This window comes from Schistocerca piceifrons, chromosome 5 (genome assembly GCF_021461385.2).
Source record: "Schistocerca piceifrons isolate TAMUIC-IGC-003096 chromosome 5, iqSchPice1.1, whole genome shotgun sequence".
Lineage (NCBI taxonomy): Eukaryota > Metazoa > Arthropoda > Insecta > Orthoptera > Acrididae > Schistocerca > Schistocerca piceifrons.
Window position 1 is genome coordinate 91,667,837 of NC_060142.1, and position 20,533 is coordinate 91,688,369.

The following is a 20,533-nucleotide window of genomic DNA, read 5'->3' on the forward strand; positions in this document are numbered from 1 at the left end:
GCAAGGAATGGTTTGCTATGAAAGATGAGCAGTTTCCAAGACTGTACCCATGCACATTGTTCACAAAATACCTCGGCTACCTTAACTTCGGTGACCTGAATGGGAACTGTGTTAACAATGCGGCAAGGCCGCTGGCATCCATTTTCGGGCAGTGGTTCCTTATACCAAGGTACTTAGTTTAGAACCAGTACGATGTGTATAAATTGGACTCTGAATGTTGGCACACCCTGTGCAAAGTTCAGTTCAGTCATATGAGTCCTTCTTCACGTTGCAGTTTACACAAAGGTCTGCATTTTTTTTTTTATTTTAAAAAAATCAGATAGTTTTCATGCTGAATACAGAAAAGATTTTCCCTTTGACTGTTCAGAGGTGTTACTAAACCCGCCCAGACATGTAAATAACCATGCATAAGCAGCACCTATAAGACGGAGAGGGGCCCGACAGCCGATCAGTTCCAGACATTTCACCAGGAAGGAGGTACACGACTGGTCTTGTCCGTAGTTCAACCATGTCTAGACGGTCCATACCGCTGTTCGATCACGTCCGCATTGTTACTTTGTGCCAAGAAGGGCTCTCAAAAAGGAAGTGTCCAGGCCTCTCGGAGTGAACCAAAACGATGTTGTTCGGACATGGAGGAGATACAGAGAGAGACAGAAACTGTCGATGACATGCCTCGCTCAGGCCGCCGAAGGGCTACTACTGTAGTGGATGACCGCTACCGACGGATTATGGCTCGGAGGAACCCTGACAGCAACGCGACCATGTTGAATAATGCTTTTCGTGAAGCCACAGGACGTCGTGTTACGACTTAAACTGTGCGCAATAGGCTGCATGATGCGCAACTTCATTCCCGACGTCCAGGCGAGGTCCAGCTTTCCAACCACAAGACCAAGCAACGCGGTACAGATGGGCCCAATAACATGCCCAATGGACCGCTCAGGATTGGCATCGCATTCTCTTCACCGGTGAGTGTCGCATATGCCTTCAACTAGACAATCTTCGTAGATGTGTTTCGAGGCAACATGGTCAGGCTGAATGCCTTAGACACATTGTCCAGCACGTGCAGCAAGGTGGAGGTTCCCTGCTGTTCTGGTGTGGCATTATGTGGGGCCGATGTATACCGCTGGTGTTCATGGAAGGCGCCGTAACGGCTGTACGATACGTGAATGCCATCCTCCGACCGATAGTGCAATCATATCGGCAGCATATTGGCGAGGCATTCGTCTTCGTGGACGACAATTCGCACCCCCATCGTACACATCTTGTGAATGAGTTCCTTCAGGATAACGTCATCGCTCTACTAGAGTGGCCAGCATGTTCTCCATACATGGACCTTATTGAACGTGCCTGGGATGCATTGAAAAGGGCTGTTTGTGGACGACGCGACCCACCAACCACTCTGAGGGATCTACGCCGAATCGCCGTTGAGGAGTGGGACAATCTGGAACAAGAGTGCCTTGATGAACTTGTGGATAGTATATCACGACGAATACAGGCATGCCTCAATGAAAGATGACGTGGTACTTGGTATTAGAGGTACCGGTGTGTACAGAAATGTGGACCACCATCTGTGAAGGTCTCGCTGTATGGTGGTACAACATGCAATGTGTGGATTTCATGAGCAATAAAAAGGGCCGAAATGATGTTTATGTTGATGTCTATTCCAGTTTTCTGTACAGGTTCCTGAACTCTCGGAACTGAGATGTTGCAAAACTTTTTTGATGTGTGTAAGTCGTCAGAGTAACTTGCGTCCATGCGCCTTTGTTAATAGTCAGTAAAGAGAAGTGTTTCTTTTTTGGTGACTGAAAGTAAAATATACCGAGCGAAGTGGCGCAGCGATTCGCCCACTGGACTCGCATCGGTAGGACGAAAGTTCAAACCCACGTCTGGACGTCCAGATTTAGTGTTTCCCTGATTTTCCTAAATCGCCCCAGGTAAATGCCAGGATGGTTCCTGTGAAAGGGCACGACCGATTTCCTTCCCCATTCTTGACATAGTCCGAGTTGTGCTCCGTCTCTAATGACCTCGACGTAGACGGTACGTTAAACCCGCCGGCCGGAGTGGCCGTGCGGTTCTAGGCGCTACAGTCTGGAACCGCGTGACCGCTACGGTCGCAGGTTCGAATCCTGCCTCGGGCGTGGATGTGTGTGATGTCCTTAGGTTAGTTAGGTTTAAGTAGTTCTAAGTTCTAGGGGACTGATGACCACAGCAGTTAAGTCCCATAGTGAACCATTTTGAACGTTAAACCCAATCTTCCTTCGTTCCTTGAAAATAACATAATATTTACCGTCAGTAACCAGTCGACAAGTTTTAGGAAGAACATAGTGTAGAGTTGTGGCAGGGAACGTTGTATTTGCTTGGTAGTGCTGTGCCTGATGATGAGAATGGTGCTTGGTGCTGTGTGCAGGTACCGGGACAAGCAACTGGTAGTGCTGAACGCCGACCACTACGAGGGCGGCACCACCGACCAGACGACGCTGCTCATCAAGAACGCGACGCGATTCGACCAGGGCGTCTACGAGTGCGGCCTGGAGAACGACGTGGGTGCCGAGAACTCCACCAACAGCGTCAACGTTTCCGTCTACTGTGAGTTCCACAGGGCGTGCAAGCGCAGGCTGGGGTACTTCACTGTACTCGATATTTCCAGAAAGTCCACAAATAAAAACACACACACACACACACACACACACACACACACACACACACACGCCTGCTTATAGCTTTTCTTATTTCTTCGGGGATGATTTTGGGGACTTCATCATCATCTGCGTAAAGTTTTCCTAGTGGTTCATGTGTTCTATCATATAATTTACTACAGAAATCCTTTATATGCTTTAAAATTTCTTCCTTTTCCGTTATGCGCCCATTATCATTATACTCAAGCTTACAGGGGAGGAAATAGAGAAACATTGGGCTAAAGTCTTTACTTCGTGTATACAGAATGGCAGCATGCTTGAACTAAGCAAACATAACCTTACTACATAAGAAGGGAAGCATTCACGATCTGAAGACCTACCGCCCCATCAGCTTACTTTCTGCTATATATGAAGTTGTTGTGTACATAGTTCCGTGTAGTCAGCGCATACACAACTTTCCCACTAGAGCGCGCCCCACTAAGCACAACAGTGCAGGCGCAGCGCTCGTCCGTCTCCGCACTACGAGATGGCGCTGCCGTAGAGACGGACCAAATTCTGCTTCCGCCGATCCGCGTATTAATATGTAACGCAGCCAATGAGATCGCTGCCAACGTAGAACCTTTTCTCCTCGCGGATCACACTCGCGCAGTGATACATGATCACACGAGGTATTATAACGAGTCTACAGACCTCTGATTAGTCAGTCTGTACCAGTCTGCATTAGTCTGTTCCAGTCTGTACGAGTTCTACATTTGTCTGTACCAGTCTATAGTCAAGTTTCAGTCTGCGCCTAATAAGATTACCATATTCCTGTACATAGCCATGAAGATAAATGTATAGACACTTTTGTCAAGTATCAGAGATATATGTGAGAATAAGATTAACGTACCAATACCAAAGGAACTTCAGATTGTCAATTGTAAATAGCATCCAGAATCAAGTTAAGTAATTTTTATGCTTGTTATTATTTTAATAAATGTGTGTGAAAATTAATCAAGTTCTGTTTAAAGTTGGTCACCGTCAATCTGCTACTGTAAGCGTGCAAGTGGCATTTCTATCGTCTAACGGCAGAAGATAAAAACGCCACGATAAGCCCACGAGACATATAGATGACACTCGCCTACTTCGTTAGAGCGAAACTCAAATAATCTGATAGTGTGTGCACGGAAGGTCTTACAGTACGCACACCACAGAAGTGTTCACTAAAGTCCTGATAAAACCCATTAAAATGATAGTGGAGACTGCACAGCTCATAGAACAAGCTGGATTCCGCAGTGGTTTCAGTACAATTGACCATATAAACACACTGCGTGAGGTAATTAGTCGAGCAAATGAGTATGAAATGCCACTATGCATGCACTTCATTGACTTCGAAAAAGCCTTTGATTCTGTCAGCCAAACTGCAGTCATACAAGCACTGGCCGAGCAAGGAGTGGAAACAAGATATATGAACATATTGTGCAACATTTATGATATGTCTGTAGCATCTATCAACATAATAAAAAACAAGTGCGAATTTCCCATTGGAAAAGGTGTAAAGCAGGGCTATCCTATATCCCTGAAGTTATTAATAGCAGTTCTCGAGATGTCTATGTCCAAAAATATTTGGAACAACAAAGGATAAGTGGTAAAAGGCTCACCAACCTGAGATTTGCTGACGATATAGTGGTCCTAGCTAACAGTAAGATGGAAATGCAGTCCTCTATAAAAGACTTAACAGATCGTTGTCAGGGAGTTGGATTTAAATAAACCACTCTAAAACTAAGGTTATACTTAAGAAATGGGCAGCTGCAGGACAAGTAACACTGAACGGCAACATCCTAAATGATGTTACAGAATACGTTTATCTGGGGCAATTAATTGACACAAAAGGGGATTTGAAACCTAAAATTTGGCCGCAGGTCGTGGTCGTGCGGTAGCGTTCTCGCTTCCCACGCCCGGGTTCCCGGGTTCGACTCCCGGCGGGGTCAGGGATTTTCTCTGCCTCGTGATGACTGGGTGTTATGTGATGTCCTTAGGTTAGTTAGGTTTAAGTAGTTCTCAGTTCTAGGGGACTGATGACCATAGATGTTAAGTCCCATAGTGCGCAGAGCCTGGCCTGGTAGTTTCTCGATCTGAGGACGGCAAGGATTTCTCCTCTGTCAACCCTTTCGTTATCCAGAAGGGCGTAGATGCCATAGCCGGATCTGTCAAGTCTTGTACCAGGTTGCGTAATGGTACCTTGTTACTAGAAACTGAGAGCGCCTTTCAGGCACAAAAACTGCTTCGGGCCACACTCCTGTACACGTTCCCTGTCCGGGTGGAGGCTCACCGCACTTTGAATTCGTCTCGTGGTGTGGTATATACTAGATCAGATTCAGTCTTTCCTCGCTGAGCAGGGCGTGACGGCTGTCCATAGGGTCATGAAGAAGGTCAACAATGACCTTGTACCGACCCAGACACTTTTCTTGACCTTTGATAGTGTTCAGCTGCCGTCGCGCATCAAAGCGGGCTACGAGGTTATTTCTGTTCGCCCCTATGTCCCGACACCTACGCGCTGCTACCAGTGTCAGCGTTTTAATCACACTCGACAGTCTTGTTCCAATGCGGCTAAATGTGTCACTTGTGGCAGGGATGCCCATGAGGGTGACTGTCCACCTCCGTCTCCTCGTTGTGTGAACTGTCAGGGTGACCATGCAGCGTCCTCCCGCGACTGTCCCATCTACAAGGAAGCACGCTGTATCCAAGAAATTCAGGTCAAAGAGAAAGTGTCCACCTCGGCTGCTCGCAAGCTATTTGCTAGTAGGAAGCCCACGCTGCTCCTAGCGGAGAAATACAGTACTGTCCTCGCCTCTCTTCGGACTACCAGGGAGGTGGCGACGCAGACATGCGATCTGACCTTCAGCACTACGGTCGTCCGTTCGGCCAGTCCTAAGATCGCCAGGTCGACGTCTCCTCTTCCTCCCGTCACCCCTCAGACACAAGCACCTTCATCAGCTTCTGCCAAGACGAAGACCCAGAAGTCAGATGCACGGGCCTTCAAGAAGGAACCGTCCCGTGCAGACTTCCTACGTACCTCGAACTCCCAGCCATCGACCAGTACTTCCGCTAAACGACCTTCCAAGAAGGCTCGTAGGAAGCACAGTTCTCCTTCTCCGCCACGGCGCATTTCTTCTCCTGCGCCAACCAGCGGTTGCCGCCCCAGGCCGTCATCCGTTTCACCTGGCCGCACCGCTGGTAGCCGAACATCTGGCCGTTCACCTGCAAAGGAAGCTTCCCCTCCCGGCCATCTTAACAAGATGGCCGATGAACCTATAGAACCAATGGACGATGACTGTCCGCCTACTGATAGCGGCGGCAGTGCTCGCTCGAAGCCAGGCCCTCAGCGGCCTTCGAGGTGACCCGTTCTTTCGTCTTCCTTTTCTTCTCACGATGGCACTTATACACTGGAATATTCGCAGCATTCGCTCCAACCGGGAGGACTTAAAGTTGCTGCTCCGCTCGTCGTAGCCCTCCAGGAAACGAAGCTACGCCCATGCGATCAAATTGCCTTGGCACACTACACCTCTGTGCGTTTTGACCTAACCCCTGTGGTAGGTATTCCGGCTCATGGAGGGGTTATGTTGCTGGTCCAGGATGATATTTACTACGATCTCATCACATTGCACACCGGCCTGCAGGCAGTTGCTGTCCGAATTACTCTCCCCACTTTTACATTTTCCATTTGTACCGTTTGCACTCCTTCGTCGTCTGCCGTTACCAGGGCAGACATGATGCAAATTATTGCTCAGCTACCTGCACCATTCTTGTTAACTGGAGACTTCAATGCCCACCATCCCCTTTGGGGCTCTCCAGCATCCTGCCCGAGGGACTCCCTGTTAGCAGACCTTTTCAACCAGCTCAATCTTGTCTGCCTCAATACTGGCGCCCCTACTTTTCTTTCGGACACATCTCACACCTATTCCCATTTAGACCTCTCTATATGTACTACCCAACTTGCACGCCGGTTTGAGTGGTATGCACTTTCTGATACATATTCTAGCGACCAGTTCCCGTGTGTTATCCATATCCTGCATCATACCCCCTCTCCGTGCTCAGCTAGTTGGAACATCTCCAAAGCAGACTGGGGGCTCTTCTCTTCCAGGGCGACCTTTCAGGATCAAACCTTCACAAGCTGCGATAGTCAGGTCGCACACCTCACGGAAGTCATTCTCACTGCTGCTGAATATTCCATCCCTCACACTACTTCTTCTCCACGTCGCGTACCGGTCCCCTGGTGGACCACAGCATGTAGAGACGCTTTACGTGCTCGCCGACGTGCTTTACGCACCTTTAAACGCCACCCTACAGTGGCGAATTGTATCAATTATAAACGATTACGTGCGCAGTGTCGTCGTATTATTAAAGAAAGCCAGCTGGGCCGCTTTCACAAGCACCTTTAACAGTTTTACTCCTTCTTCTGTTGTCTGGGGTAGCCTGCGCCGGCTATCTGGCACTAAGGTCCACTCACCAGTTTCTGGCTTGACGGTCGCGAATGACGTCCTTGTGGCCCCTGAGGATGTCTCCAATGCCTTCGGCCGCTTTTTCGCAGAGGTTTCGAGCTCCGCTCATTACCACCCTGCCTTCCTCCCCCGAAAACAGGCAGAGGAGGCTAGGCCACCTAACTTCCGCTCCTCGAATCGTGAAAGTTATAATGCCCCATTCACCATGCGGGAACTCGAAAATGCACTTGCTCGGTCACGGTCCTCCGCTCCAGGGCCTGATTCTATTCATATTCAGATGCTGAAGAACCTTTCTCCTGCGGGTAAAGGTTTCCTTCTTCGTACTTATAATCGCATCTGGATTGAGGGACATGTTCCCGCATGCTGGCGCGAGTCTATTGCTGTACCGATTCCTAAGCCGGGGAAGGACAAGCACTTGCCTTCCATTTATCGACCCATCTCGCTTACCAGCTGTGTCTGTAAGGTGATGGAGCGAATGGTTAACTCCCGTTTGGTTTGGCTGCTCGAATCTCGACGCCTACTTACCGATGTACAATGTGGATTGCGTAGGCGCCGCTCTGCTGTTGACCATCTGGTTACCTTGTCGACCTTCATTATGAATAACTTCTTGCGGAAGCGCCCGACCGCGGCTGTGTTCTTTGATTTGGAGAAGGCTTACGACACCTGTTGGAGGGCAGGCATTCTGCGCACCATGCATACATGGGGCCTTCGCGGTCGCCTCCCTCTTTTTATTCGTTCCTTTTTAATGGATCGACAGTTCAGGGTACGTGTGGGTTCTGTCCTGTCAGACACCTTTCGCCAGGAGAATGGGGTGCCACAGGGCTCAGTTTTGAGCGTCGCTCTCTTTGCCATAGCGATCAATCCAATAATGGATTGCCTCCCAGCTGATGTATCAGGCTCCCTTTTCGTGGACGATTTTACCATCTATTGCAGCGCGCAGCGTACGTGTTTCCTGGACCGCTTCCGTTTTTCTGCCGAGAAGACGGTCTGTATTAACTTCTGGCGCTACAAAGAGTTTCTCCCACCGTCCTTACGACTCGGTCCCGTTGCTCTCCCATTCGTGGAGACAACAAAATTTTTAGGTCTTACATTTGACAGGAAACTTAGCTGGTCTCCACATGTGTCATATTTGGCTGCCCGTTGTACCCGTTCTCTAAATGTCCTCCATGTTCTCAATGGTCTGTCGTGGGGAGCGGATCGAACCGTCCTACTTCGCCTATATCGGTCGATCGTCCGCTCCAAGCTGGATTATGGGAGCTTCGTATACTCCTCTGCACGGCCGTCTATCTTACGCCGCCTCAGCTCCATACAACATCGGGGTTTGCGATCGGAGCGTTTTATACTAGTCCCGTCGAGAGTCTTCATGCTGAAGCCGGTGAATTGCCACTGACCTACCGGCGCGATATACTGCTTTGTCGGTATGCCTGTCGGCTACTGTCAATGCCCGACCACCTGTCTTATCGTTCCTTTTTTGACGACTCTCTCGACCGTCAATATGGGTTGTATGTCTCTGCCCTGCTACCCCCTGGAGTTCGCTTTCGTCTCCTCCTTCAACACCTTGATTTTTCACTCCCTGCAACCTTTAGAGTGGGCGAGAGCCACACACCACCTTGGCTCCAGGCTCAGGTTCGCGTTCACCTTGACCTCAGCTCGCTCCCAAGGGAGGTTACCCCCGGCTCGGTATACCACTCCCGTTTTGTCGAACTTCGTTCGAAGTTCGTTAATATGACCTTCATTTATACAGATGGCTCTAAGACCAATGACGGCGTCGGGTGCTCTTTTATTGTCGGGGCACAAAGTTTCAAATACCGGCTCCATGGCCATTGTTCGGTCTTCATAGCTGAGCTCTTTGCCCTCCACCAGGCTGTTCTTTACATCTGCCGCCACCGACATTCTGCTTATGTCATCTGCTCCGATTCCCTGAGCGCCATCCAGAGCCTCAGTGATCCGTATCCGGTTCACCCTTTCGTGCACCGGATCCAACGCTCTCTTCAGCAGCTGGTGGCCGACGGTTCTCCGGTTAGCTTTACGTGGGTTCCTGGCCATGTCGGTATCCCTGGGAACGAAGCTGCAGATGTCGCGGCCAAGGCTGCGGTCCTCCAGCCTCGGACAGCTTCTCGTTGTGTCCCTTCATCAGATTGTAGCAGGGTCATTTGTCGGCGCATTTTATCGCTGTGGCATGCCGATTGGGCTGCACTTACGGACAACAAGTTTCGGGCCTTGACACCTCTTCCCGCGGCTTGGACGTCCTCCTCACGCCCTTCTCGGCGGGAGGAGGTTGTTTTGGCCCGGTCACGAATTGGACACTGACGGTTCATCCATCGCCATCTGCTGACGGCTACGCCGACGCCGTTCTGCCCATGTGGGCAATTGCTGACGGTCCGCCACATTTTAACGTCCTGTCCGGATTTTCATACACTGCGTCTTGATCTTGGCCTGCCATGTACTCTAGATGCCATTATAGCGGATGACCCAGGAGCAGCTGCTCGCGCTCTTCGTTTTATCAACTTGACAAACCTGTCTAAGGACATTTGATTATGCTGTTTTTTTAATCCTATGCCTGTCAATCTGTCTTTTATCGTGTTTTCCCTTTTAGTTGCTGTTTTAAACTTGTGCCTCGCGGTGCATTCCTAACGTAGTCTGGGCGCTATTGACCATTGAAGTTGTGCGCCCTAAAACCACAAAAAAAAAAAAAAAAAAAAAAAAAAAAAAAAAAAAAAAAAATTGCTTGTCTTATATAGGCTTTGCTGACAGCAGCGCCGTATTCTGCCTGTTTACATATATCTCTGTACTTGAATGTGCATGCCTACACCAGTTTCTTTGGCGCTTCAGTGTAGATCCCTAGCTTATGCGCGTGGTCGCTCACTGCCCACAGTCAAGCCCGTAGTGCGGCTGTCGATGGAGCCGGAGACGCCGGTGAGCGAAGTGTCGCGACTGAACATCACTCTGCTGTGCGAGGTGCTGGCGGGCAACCCGGCCACGCTGACCGCCGTGCGCTGGTACCTGGACGGCGAGCTGCTCAAACAGCTGCCCGACTGCAACGCCACAGACGACGCGGCGGCCACCTTCTGCGACGTAGACCCCAGCCGGCTCATGCTGGAGGACGTGGGCCGCGGCTTCCACGCCAACTACTCGTGCGAGGGCATGAACGACGCCGGCTGGGGGCCCACCTCGCCGGACCGCGAGCTCGTCGTCTTCTGTGAGTCTCATTCCTTCACCTTTACTTGTAGACTTCCGTTAAAACACGTTTCACACAAACGGCTTTCTGGCCAAAGTCCACTACAGGATATGGGTGTGCGTCACATGCTTGCGTGTAAATTTGTCGCCAACCACATCGCGAGAGGATCAGTGAAGTCGGTGACTGTGCACAGTATGGTGTTCTAAAGTTTCGAGTGTTCTCGAAACTGCCCATGCGCAGAAATATGGGACTATGGCTTCGCCTGCTGACATAGGAAGTTAACCTATTCTAGCCAAAATCACTCCTGTTATAGTAAAGGAAATCTCTACTTTCTTGTTTGCTTTCTTTTCGTAAAAACAATGCGAAGGTTGCCTCGGTGTTTTTCCTGCTAGTGTTCTTCCACAACAGGGACAGAATATCTGAACGCAGAAACTAAAATGTAGACTTTCGCGGCCGGAAATGTCATGTCCATTATAATTATCCGGGCTGTTATGTCGTGGTCGGTTGATTAATTCTGTGTTAATTCCCAACGTTTCGTCCCCGTCTACGGGGGACATCTTCAACAGGGTCTGTAGCTCGATGAAAGGTCCAACACAACCACTGGCTGGCTACTGACTGCGGCTAAATTCCGTGTCCGCGCGCTCCCGCGCCGAGGCGTGACGTCACGTGTTTTGAAAACGTCAGTGCAATTGGCCGCTGTCCGCTGCCGTCGATCGCCGTTGCCATCCAGTGGTGGACGCGTGGTACACATCTTCTTCAACACCGGCATCCATATACCGTTTAATTTCATGCCCTCCTCCTTTCGATTTAAATTATTAGGGTGTTTGGCGATTTCGATTGCCTCCCTGTAGAGCCTTTCGTAATATCCGCTTGTAGCCGCTAGTACTTGCGTCTCCTCGAAACGAATATGATGGTTACCTGGCTGGAAAGCATGCTCCGCAACAGCTGATCGTTCCGTTTCTCCTCTTCTACAATTGCCCTTGTGCTCTTCCAAACGTTTTGAAACAGTTCTTTTAGTGGTACTCATATAAACATCTCCATAGCTGCATGGGATCCTATACACTCCAGCCTTTTCCAATGGTTTGCGAGCGTCCTTGGCAGGCTTAAGGTATTCCTGTATCTTCCTCGTGGGCTTGAAAATTACAGTAATATTCCGCTTCGTCAAGATCCTCCCTATTCTTTCCGTTACATTTTTAACAAACGGCAGGAAAACCTTAGATTTTGCAGTAGCCTGTACGTCACTATGATTTCTGCGTAGCTGTCTCAACGCACGTTTTATTTCGGCGGACGAATATCCTTTCTTCATTAGTGCATTGTGGAGATGTTCCAACTCAGGTTCACAAATATTTCTAGCTCTGTCCGCTAACGTCTTGATAACACCCCGCTTAATTCTGTAGCTATTCCTGCCATTACCAAAACGTATTCTACGGTTAACTTATCTAAGCCTGCCAGAATCACCTGTTCAGTTATCCAGCGTTTATCATCTAGTTAGGCATTATAACGTGTTCTTACAATGCGTTTACCGCGCTATTCCGAGAATAGAAATTAAGCGGCTGCTAACTGGGGACTGTACAACTGGCCATTAGTAGCGTAGGGTTCTGTCAGACATTTTATGTCAAAATTTCATTTTCTAGGATACATCGAAAAGATGGTATGTGATCTTTCTTACCTGTTATTTCTGTTAATCGTTTATTTCCACTCTGATAGTCTGACTCTATGGATTTCGCTAATAATTATAACAACGCTGATCATTCGCACACCCAATCAACAACATACACAAACAGCGATTGGTATTCACCCGATCGGGTTCATTCGGTTTAGCTCGTCTAGCTCCATCCCCTTTTATTCTGCGGAAAGATTTTTATTTCTAGATGCGACGGGGATTCCCCTAACAGACGACATGTACACCGTACATGCATTAAAAATCAGGTTATGATTCTTTCAGAAATCAACTTCTAATGGGTTCAAAATGTTCAAAAAGTAACTGAGATGCGTTTCAAAACCATACGAATAAACAATGGACCAACATGCGCTGGGCACAAGGCACTTTGTGAAACAATATTTTCTTCTTCAAGAAAATGAATTTGGCGTCCCCTGAAATTGTTGCTTGGGGCAGATACCCCAGTATGCCGCCTCATAGATCTGGGTCTGTTACCTAGCAAGCTGTTTGCCAATACATTTTCATCGCTAATTGTTGAAAATAGTTGTGTCAGTTACAACAAAAAGATGCAATCATAGCATGTTTAATTGTGGTCTCGTGTTCGTCATTTATTGCACCAAGAAGGGAACAGTACAGTCACTACCAGCATGTTTCGATTCTTGTGGTGCCTCTGGCCAATGGCGCCAGCCAACCTGCCTGTCCCATGCTGTAGAGCTCCTATAAAGGAGCCTTACCATGCTGAGCTTCGTCACAGTATACGCCCAGCTTACATATGAAGCTGCAAGCTTCGGAAGCATGAATGATCAATCGGTTTGTGCAAGCATGCTTGATCTTCTGGACATTGTGATACATTTGTATTGTTCAAGCTGCTTGAGGCTTGATCGATTTTCAGTCATGCAAAATTGTGCAAGGATACCGAAGTTCATGTGCTTGAGTGCGTGTACCAACAATATAATTATAAGCTTGTATTTAATTGGTACATAAGATTGTAGCGGTTTTGTTTTCCATGTTGGCATTCCAGTTCAACAGATTTATTTATCGATTGTCTATTTTTATTTGTTAATTCAAGTTGTTATCTGAGTTTACGTATAGTAATTTTGTGATTTGGAGAATGTGAGTGGAGCTGTGGTCGTAGAAAATGGAGTGCCAAGTGGAGAAATCGTAACATTTGCGACATCCTTCTGTTTGAGTTCAGTAAAGGGATGACAGCAGGCACGAACATTTGTCCTATGTATGGGGTTAATAACATAGGACAGAGCATGTCAAGCAAATGGTTTTCTCGTTTTAACATTTGTGACTCTCCATGATCAGAAAGTCCTTTGCGGTTTGATGAAAATCATTTAAATGAATTAATCCACATCGATCCATGTTAGTGTAGGGTACTCGACAACTGGCAAATGTGATGGAACTGTGATCATTCCAACATTATGCGACATTTGCATCCAATGAGGAAAGTTCAAAAACTGGGTGTAACGGTTCTGCATGTCCTAAGCTAAAATCACAAAATCAGCGGATGGTCCTATGTGCATATATGCGTGCTCATCATCAGTTGGTTTGTGAACATCATCAACCATTCCTATCCTGTATCATTACTGGTGACGAGAAATGGTGTCTTTATGGTAGCATAAGGAAAAGAAAGGAATGATTGAACCCAAATAAAGCAGCAACTGCCTGTACAAAGACGTGAATGCATCCGCAAATGATAATGTTGTGCATCTGGTGGGAAAGGACAGTGGTTTGGTGTACCATAAACTTTTCCCCTATGTGTAACCATCACTCCTGACATTTGTTGTCAACAATTGAAACTTCTTGCAGGTGCAATCCAAGAACAATAACCAAGAAGACTGCGTGAAGTGATGCTACTCCATTATAATGCCCATCCGCATTCTGCTAAGACAAAAAAAAAAAAAAAAAAAAAAAAAAAAAAAAAGAGAGAGAGAGAGAGAAAAAAAAAAACATACAGGAGTTGGGTTGGGAAGTCATTCCACCTTATTCACCTGATCTTGCACCCTCGGATTTGTATCTTTTATTTTCCCTGTCGAACAGCCTTCGAGGAACTTCCTTTCCTTTGCGCCTCAAAACCATGTGATTTCTACAGTTGCGGCATCCAGAAGTTACCCATCATTGACAGACTGTTGTAAATAATGAAGGAGAATATATGATTGATGACTAAAGTCTCTCTTATGCTACGAGCTTATGCACCCAATACCTATCCAGTTGTATTATATTTTCAAAAATTGATTAGTATCATTGATATAATACCTTATGCTGGTAAGTTTTACCTGCAAAGTTACAGACTTATCACATACTTCCTTTGGCAGTATAAAGAGCTCACTTTTTCTTCAAGCAGCTGCTCTTTCACCTGTCTATGCTTCAAATTATCTGTATGAAAACTACACATGAAATCTTGTTTTCTTATTTCGTGTAAAAGAGTGCAAAAAGTTTCCAAAGATGCCTTAGTTTGTTTGTTTCAAGAAAATATCGCCAGAGATATTATGTCCCAAAGTTGCTGAAAACTCAGGAGTATATGGTAGATAGCAGCACTAGAGCTTCAAACAAATGGCTGTGTGAGTACTTCAAATGAAATTTCATCAAAATCCTTGAGGTCTTGCTGGAATCGATAGACCATTTGGTGTGTAATGACCCATAATCAAAAGGGTTGAGGATCCATGTACTGGCAACAGAGAGGTGCAGTTCTGTTTTGAATTGTGTTGGTACTGTAGTCAGCTACATGGAAACCTTTATACATAATAGTTGAAATAAAAACTAGAAAATACAAAAAATTAATGTTTGATAATTTTTAGTACCATATACTGGTATAACAGTTTTCTGTTCTAGATAGTAATGCAATATATAACAATTGTTAATCTTTACAATTATTTTGATTAAATGTTCAGTACCAGAAATAATAAATAATTTATAAGAATGAGCTGTAGTTAAATTATAAATTGCACAAAAACTTTAAGGAATAAAACATACAAGTGGACAGTTGGTAGAGCATAGATAGATAGGTATCTAAATAGATAGATAGATAGTTCACAGATTGAGTGGGAAAATAAGAATATATCAACAAAAAATCTTGTATGTGCTTTTATTTTTAGAGAAGTGAGCAACTGTTTTATATTTATACTCATCTGTCTTGTAGAACACAAGCATTTCAGATATGACCGCAGAGTAACAATATTCAGAATGTCATTCTAAAATGAAAATGTATTCCACAGAGCTAACCACAAAATTATACTGAACACTTTTACATTAACTTATAGACTTAATGTATACATTTCACGTGACTGAATAAATCAACTTGTGAAACAGAGAAAATACAAGTTATTGCTTGTAAAAAGTGTAGTATTTAGGATTTTAGAAATGCTTGACTTTGAGAATTATGGTTATGTTATCAGTGACCATTCTGAACAAGTTGCCTACAGAAATCACATATTAATGATTTTTGAAGAAAAATATTAAGAATCTCATGTTGTCATAACAGATCCTCCTGGACCTGCAACATTGGTGTATGAGCCTAGTCGAGTTGTGAAGAAAGGCACAGTGACGTTAACGTGCAGTGTGGAGGATCCAGGAAGACCAGAAACAACAAAATTCCGCTGGATCAGAGGATCTCATAACATATCAGCAGTAACATCAGCTAACTGGACAATTGACCCTGTGTCATTAGAAACAGAATCAAATTTCACATGCCTTGCCTATAATGAAGGAGGAGAAGGAGAGCCAGCAACTGTTTTTATTGAAGTACTAGGTGAGTTCAAGTAATTGCAAGGATAAACCAATATCCCAAGTAACCATTTCACCTGTTTTATTTCTAAAGATGATAACTGTAGTTTGAGTGTAATAAATGCTTGATATAATGTTATTGTTAGTCTGTCTGGTTGTCTTTCGGTATTGTGTGAGATACAGATTTTCTATATGAATTGCCATTTGTGCAATGACAGATAGTATATGTTTTCCCTCTTAAGACAATATATGTTAGAGCACTATATGTTTAAGAAATAGTGAACACTGAGTTGTGCATAACAGAACCACTCTTCAGCTTTATATGTCTGAAGAAAGGAACAAGATAGAAAAAGAGTACACAATCTTATATAGTATATTGTATTTTTGTCCTGTTATTAAGATGACACACATTCCTTTTTAAATTCTGCTTCCTCAGAAACTGCCCAAAGATTTCTCAGAAAGAACTTACATAAAGTTCCTCGTACCAGTTTCTTAAAGATGAACCTACTAGCATCATCACATCATGTATACGTATTGTAAAAAACATGAATCTGTCACACTTTTTATTTGCCATCAGCTTTCCGGCTTTACAAGAATGCAATGATGTCCACACCACTATGTAAAATGGGTTGACACCACATGTCACTTGCCAGGTGAAAGATTTGCTTTGAGAAACCTTTGGTAGTGGCCAATTCATCTCTAGGTAGTTTTAAGATGAGATCCCACAATCTAAATCCATGTGACTTCTAATTTTGGGAGACGATATTGAACACATGTTGTAACTTGTGACCATACCCTAATAAACATGCCAGAAACACTGTTATCATGTGTTTGATCATTCCCGCCCTTTTTCTGCACCCACACCACATTCTGACTGCTTGCACTGCCGCATTTTCACCCGGTGGCAGAAAGTGGAACTATTACTTTTTTCAGCATACTCCGGGAACGCACCAATTAATGAACATACCTACAATGTTATAGTGTCCTGCGATGTATACAGCCAACACTGCAGCACTCAGATCAATGTCAGTCTAATTGTAGCCACACAGAAGTTCTAACTGGCTCAAAATGCCTGGTGCATGAATTAATATACCCATTTCCTTCAAGCCAAGTGCTTCAGAATTGTGCAACAGTGCATCACACATTGTGAATTTATTTACATACAAATATTCTTTGTAACATTCAAGGCAATTTTTTATGCATCTTCAATGTATGCTTGCTAGTTTCATATCCATACTTTGTTCATGAACTGTGTATACTCACAGCAACCTACAAGCTCACCTGATCAATGTATTTCCCCTGGCTTTTGTTATTCAACCTCACATTGTATTTGCATTTATATCTATTGATATCTGCTTTACTTTTTGAACGTGAACCAGTTATGGTATATTACTTACACACAGCACTCATGAAACAACAAATGTTTACATACTCCATATAATTTATACAATATATGTACAGTAAGCAAAAACTTAATCATCGACATTTTCAATGACAATACAGAATAAATCTGTTTCAAAGCAAAATAATGAAAAGCATATGATTTGTGTATTTAAAATATTGTATTGTTTTACATGTTTAGGGAAGCTTTATGCTTAATTCCAAATCATTGATTCCCATGGGAATCACTCTGCACGGTTTCACCTTTACACAAATCTTCATAATACCCCTTGACATAGTCACTATATTTTCAATATTGTATGTTCTGATACAATTGTGACTCATTGTGATGATGTGCACATCCAGTGATCCCAAGAATTTATCATGTTGCATTTTTACACTTCATTGCCAATAATTTAGAACTTTGAAGACTGAAGGTTCCTTTCTACATTTTTAGATCTTCCTATAATACAAACTACATTTGCGTGCATATTATTATTTAATCATAGAAACATCTTTTTCACAGCGATTTGTAAAAAAAAAAATATTGACTCATCTTTTCTTTTATAGCACCACCAGCATTCATTAACACTTCACCACCATATTATGGAGCAGCAGTAAACACTCAAAACTTAAACATTTCCTGCCGTGTGGAGTGTTCGCCAATTTGTGAAGTGAATTGGTTGAAGAATAATGTTCTCATTGATACAAGCAATGGGTCAGCTTCACCATACACTGTAATTAATAAGCGTCTGCCTGCTGACACAGCTGCTAATGATTTCCAGTCCATACTGTCAACACTGCTGTGGAATATGGATGCATGGCCTGGGAAGCAGTTTGATATACTGCATGATAGTGCAAATTACACATGTCTTAGCACAAGCAACTCTGTGGGGCCTGGTGTTAACAGTACCACAGTGTTCAGGGTAGAATGTAAGTAATACTTTATACTTTAAAAAAATAACACATATTGAAACAGCACATAAGTATGTTTCTTACTGAAATTTATCTTTGAGACATAAAACAGATATTTTATGGTGCAAATAACTATACAAAATTTTAAAAGTATTTTCCCATTTCATTCCTACGTAAAAAGGGCATGTATCATTTCTAATACTTATAAATACCATAATAATGTGCTGCTGTAGTTGGAACTATCATAAGTTGCAAATTCTTATCCGGAAGTAATTGTAAAAGGTGAGGAAAGCATCAGGTCATTAGTGTGCCTCCAAAAAATCTTCTATACTAGTAATAAAATCGTAAAACTGTTGTGGTTGTCCGTTTGAACACGCTAATTTCTAAAATTTTCATGGGATTTTCACAAGTAACTTGAGCATAACTTGAAGCAATGTATAGGCTCTATTTCATCAAAAATTTTATCTAAAATTATCTGCTCAGCTCAGTAGTTCAGATGTTTAATCATCATGGTGTATTACACTAAAGAACCAGTAGATGGTGCTCCTAGTTTTTGTTTTTTTTGTTTTTGTTGTTTTTAACTGGGTGTTAGACCTATTTTCAGAAATTTATGCAATCTTATCTTTATGAGTACAAACTAACAGCAAATTTGTTTGACTAAGATATACGGATTTACTGATGTTGCTTCATATATTATTAACTTAACAACATTGTTTTGCTTCTTGCAATAGATTTTATTTATATTTGACTTCTTGCATAGAAAAGGTTTTTTACCCCACTGACAGAAGAATTTTCGGAAGTTTATCTCAGTGACTTGAACACTGCAGTCTTGTTTTTACAAATACAAACTAGGCCAGGATATTTGGATTTACTGATTTTGCTTTTGTGTATTAAAAGCTTAACAACATTGCTTTGCTTCTTTAGATTTTTTTATTTGCTGAAAAAAAATGAGTTTATTAAGTTGGGTGCCTGCTCATAACATTTTGATTTCATTTTGTTTATGAATAAAAACACCTAGAAAATGGTCACGTCTCTCTGAAAACACCACAATGACTAAAGAACTGAGAATTATGTGGTCTCAAGAATCCAACAAAGATCATGAAGCAAGACTTGTTGCACTTCGACAACATCATACTGTAACTCACTCTTTGAAAACTCCTTGTGAAAGCGAGCTGCAGTTAAATTCTTATTGAGAGCATCATGCACTATTTTACTCCAAAGAACCTTTCATTTATAGAGGCTTAAAGTTACTTCTCTTCAGTGCAACATCATAGACATGGAAATTTTGACCAGATGTTGTGCAGACGGGAAAGTTTTTATACTGTGAATCCCAGTTATTCCTAAAAATTAAATATTTTGCTTTAAGTGTGTACAGTTCCATGAGTTTATGTTATGACATGACTATAAACTGCATGTTGTAGGCTGTTAGTTGCTTTCCTCATGACCAGGTCTACATGACTCTACTGTGGTCATGAAGTAAATAAGCTCTTCACTAATATCCCCAATCATACAATTTCAAACATTGTATGCAGAGAAGCTTTATAAGTCAAAACAAAAGCCTTAAAGACAGCTATGAATAAGTACCCAAGCAATGTCAGTGTTATCAGTTAGTGCAACAATATTTTAGTAGTTTTTAACCACTTTGTCGTAGATTGAGATAGAATTTCACAAATGTTCTGAAAGCTGCAACTACCAAGAGCAATTTATTCATAAACCAATGTGTGAAGAAAATGTATAACACTCATTGGTGAAAAACACAGCATATCCCTTTGAGGATGTTTAGATGGAGACTGGGTAAATGAAAAAGATGGTTTCAGAACATGGAAAGTTTACTTATCCAGCAAAGTTCACAAATAGGTGATTGTATCACATTTCACATAAGAAATGGTTCACTTAATTGAAACAAAGAACACATTTCAGAATTGTACCACAAATTAGGCAAATAGTTGATTAAGTGCAAGAGTGCGTATATAGAAGAAAAGTTCAAGATGACAGAGAGGCAGTTTTACCTTACTACCTACTTTTTTGGTATACAATCGGTATTTGCAGAAATTCTGGTAACAATAATAATAATAATAATAATAATAAACAGAGTGTGTAACAGAGTCAGTGAAAAATGATCCCTGACAACTGCCAGCTGTGAAGTGCAAACAACTGCAGGGAAGAAAAATAGTCATGTATAGAGCTGTAAAACAGTGAGGCATTTCTGTAGGGATGTATACAAAATTATGTCACATTATTGGCTGAGGTGGGTGTATGAAGCAGCCATACCAAGCCCACTGCAAATATCAGGGATCTGCTTTCACCAACTCAACTGTAGCACACAATAAATATACGACAGACAGTGAAACATTGAGTGGAAGACATTAATCAAAATACATTTGTCCACGAGACTAGCACTGTTAAAAACCATTGACAACTGCTGTAGGAAAATTGTATTGGAGAATTTCCCCAAAACTGCTTCAAATTGCCATATGTAAATGGTGGCATTGACATGAAAATTATTTCCAGGTGCTTGTTGATGATAAGATCCAATATCGGAGCAGCAAAATTC

At 43.6% G+C, this 20,533-nt stretch overlaps 1 protein-coding gene across 1 annotated transcript in view; it reads left to right on the forward strand.

Moving 5' to 3' along the window:
- The window catches only part of LOC124798758 (hemicentin-1), a 1,218,631-nt gene that overhangs the window by 1,016,259 nt on the left and 181,839 nt on the right, over nucleotides 1–20,533 (forward strand). The window contains exons 11-14 of the mRNA XM_047262286.1: nucleotides 2,408–2,586; nucleotides 9,993–10,316; nucleotides 15,443–15,709; nucleotides 17,635–17,997. Coding sequence (XP_047118242.1) covers nucleotides 2,408–2,586; nucleotides 9,993–10,316; nucleotides 15,443–15,709; nucleotides 17,635–17,997 — 1,133 coding nt within the window. The remainder of the gene's footprint in view (nucleotides 1–2,407; nucleotides 2,587–9,992; nucleotides 10,317–15,442; nucleotides 15,710–17,634; nucleotides 17,998–20,533) is intronic.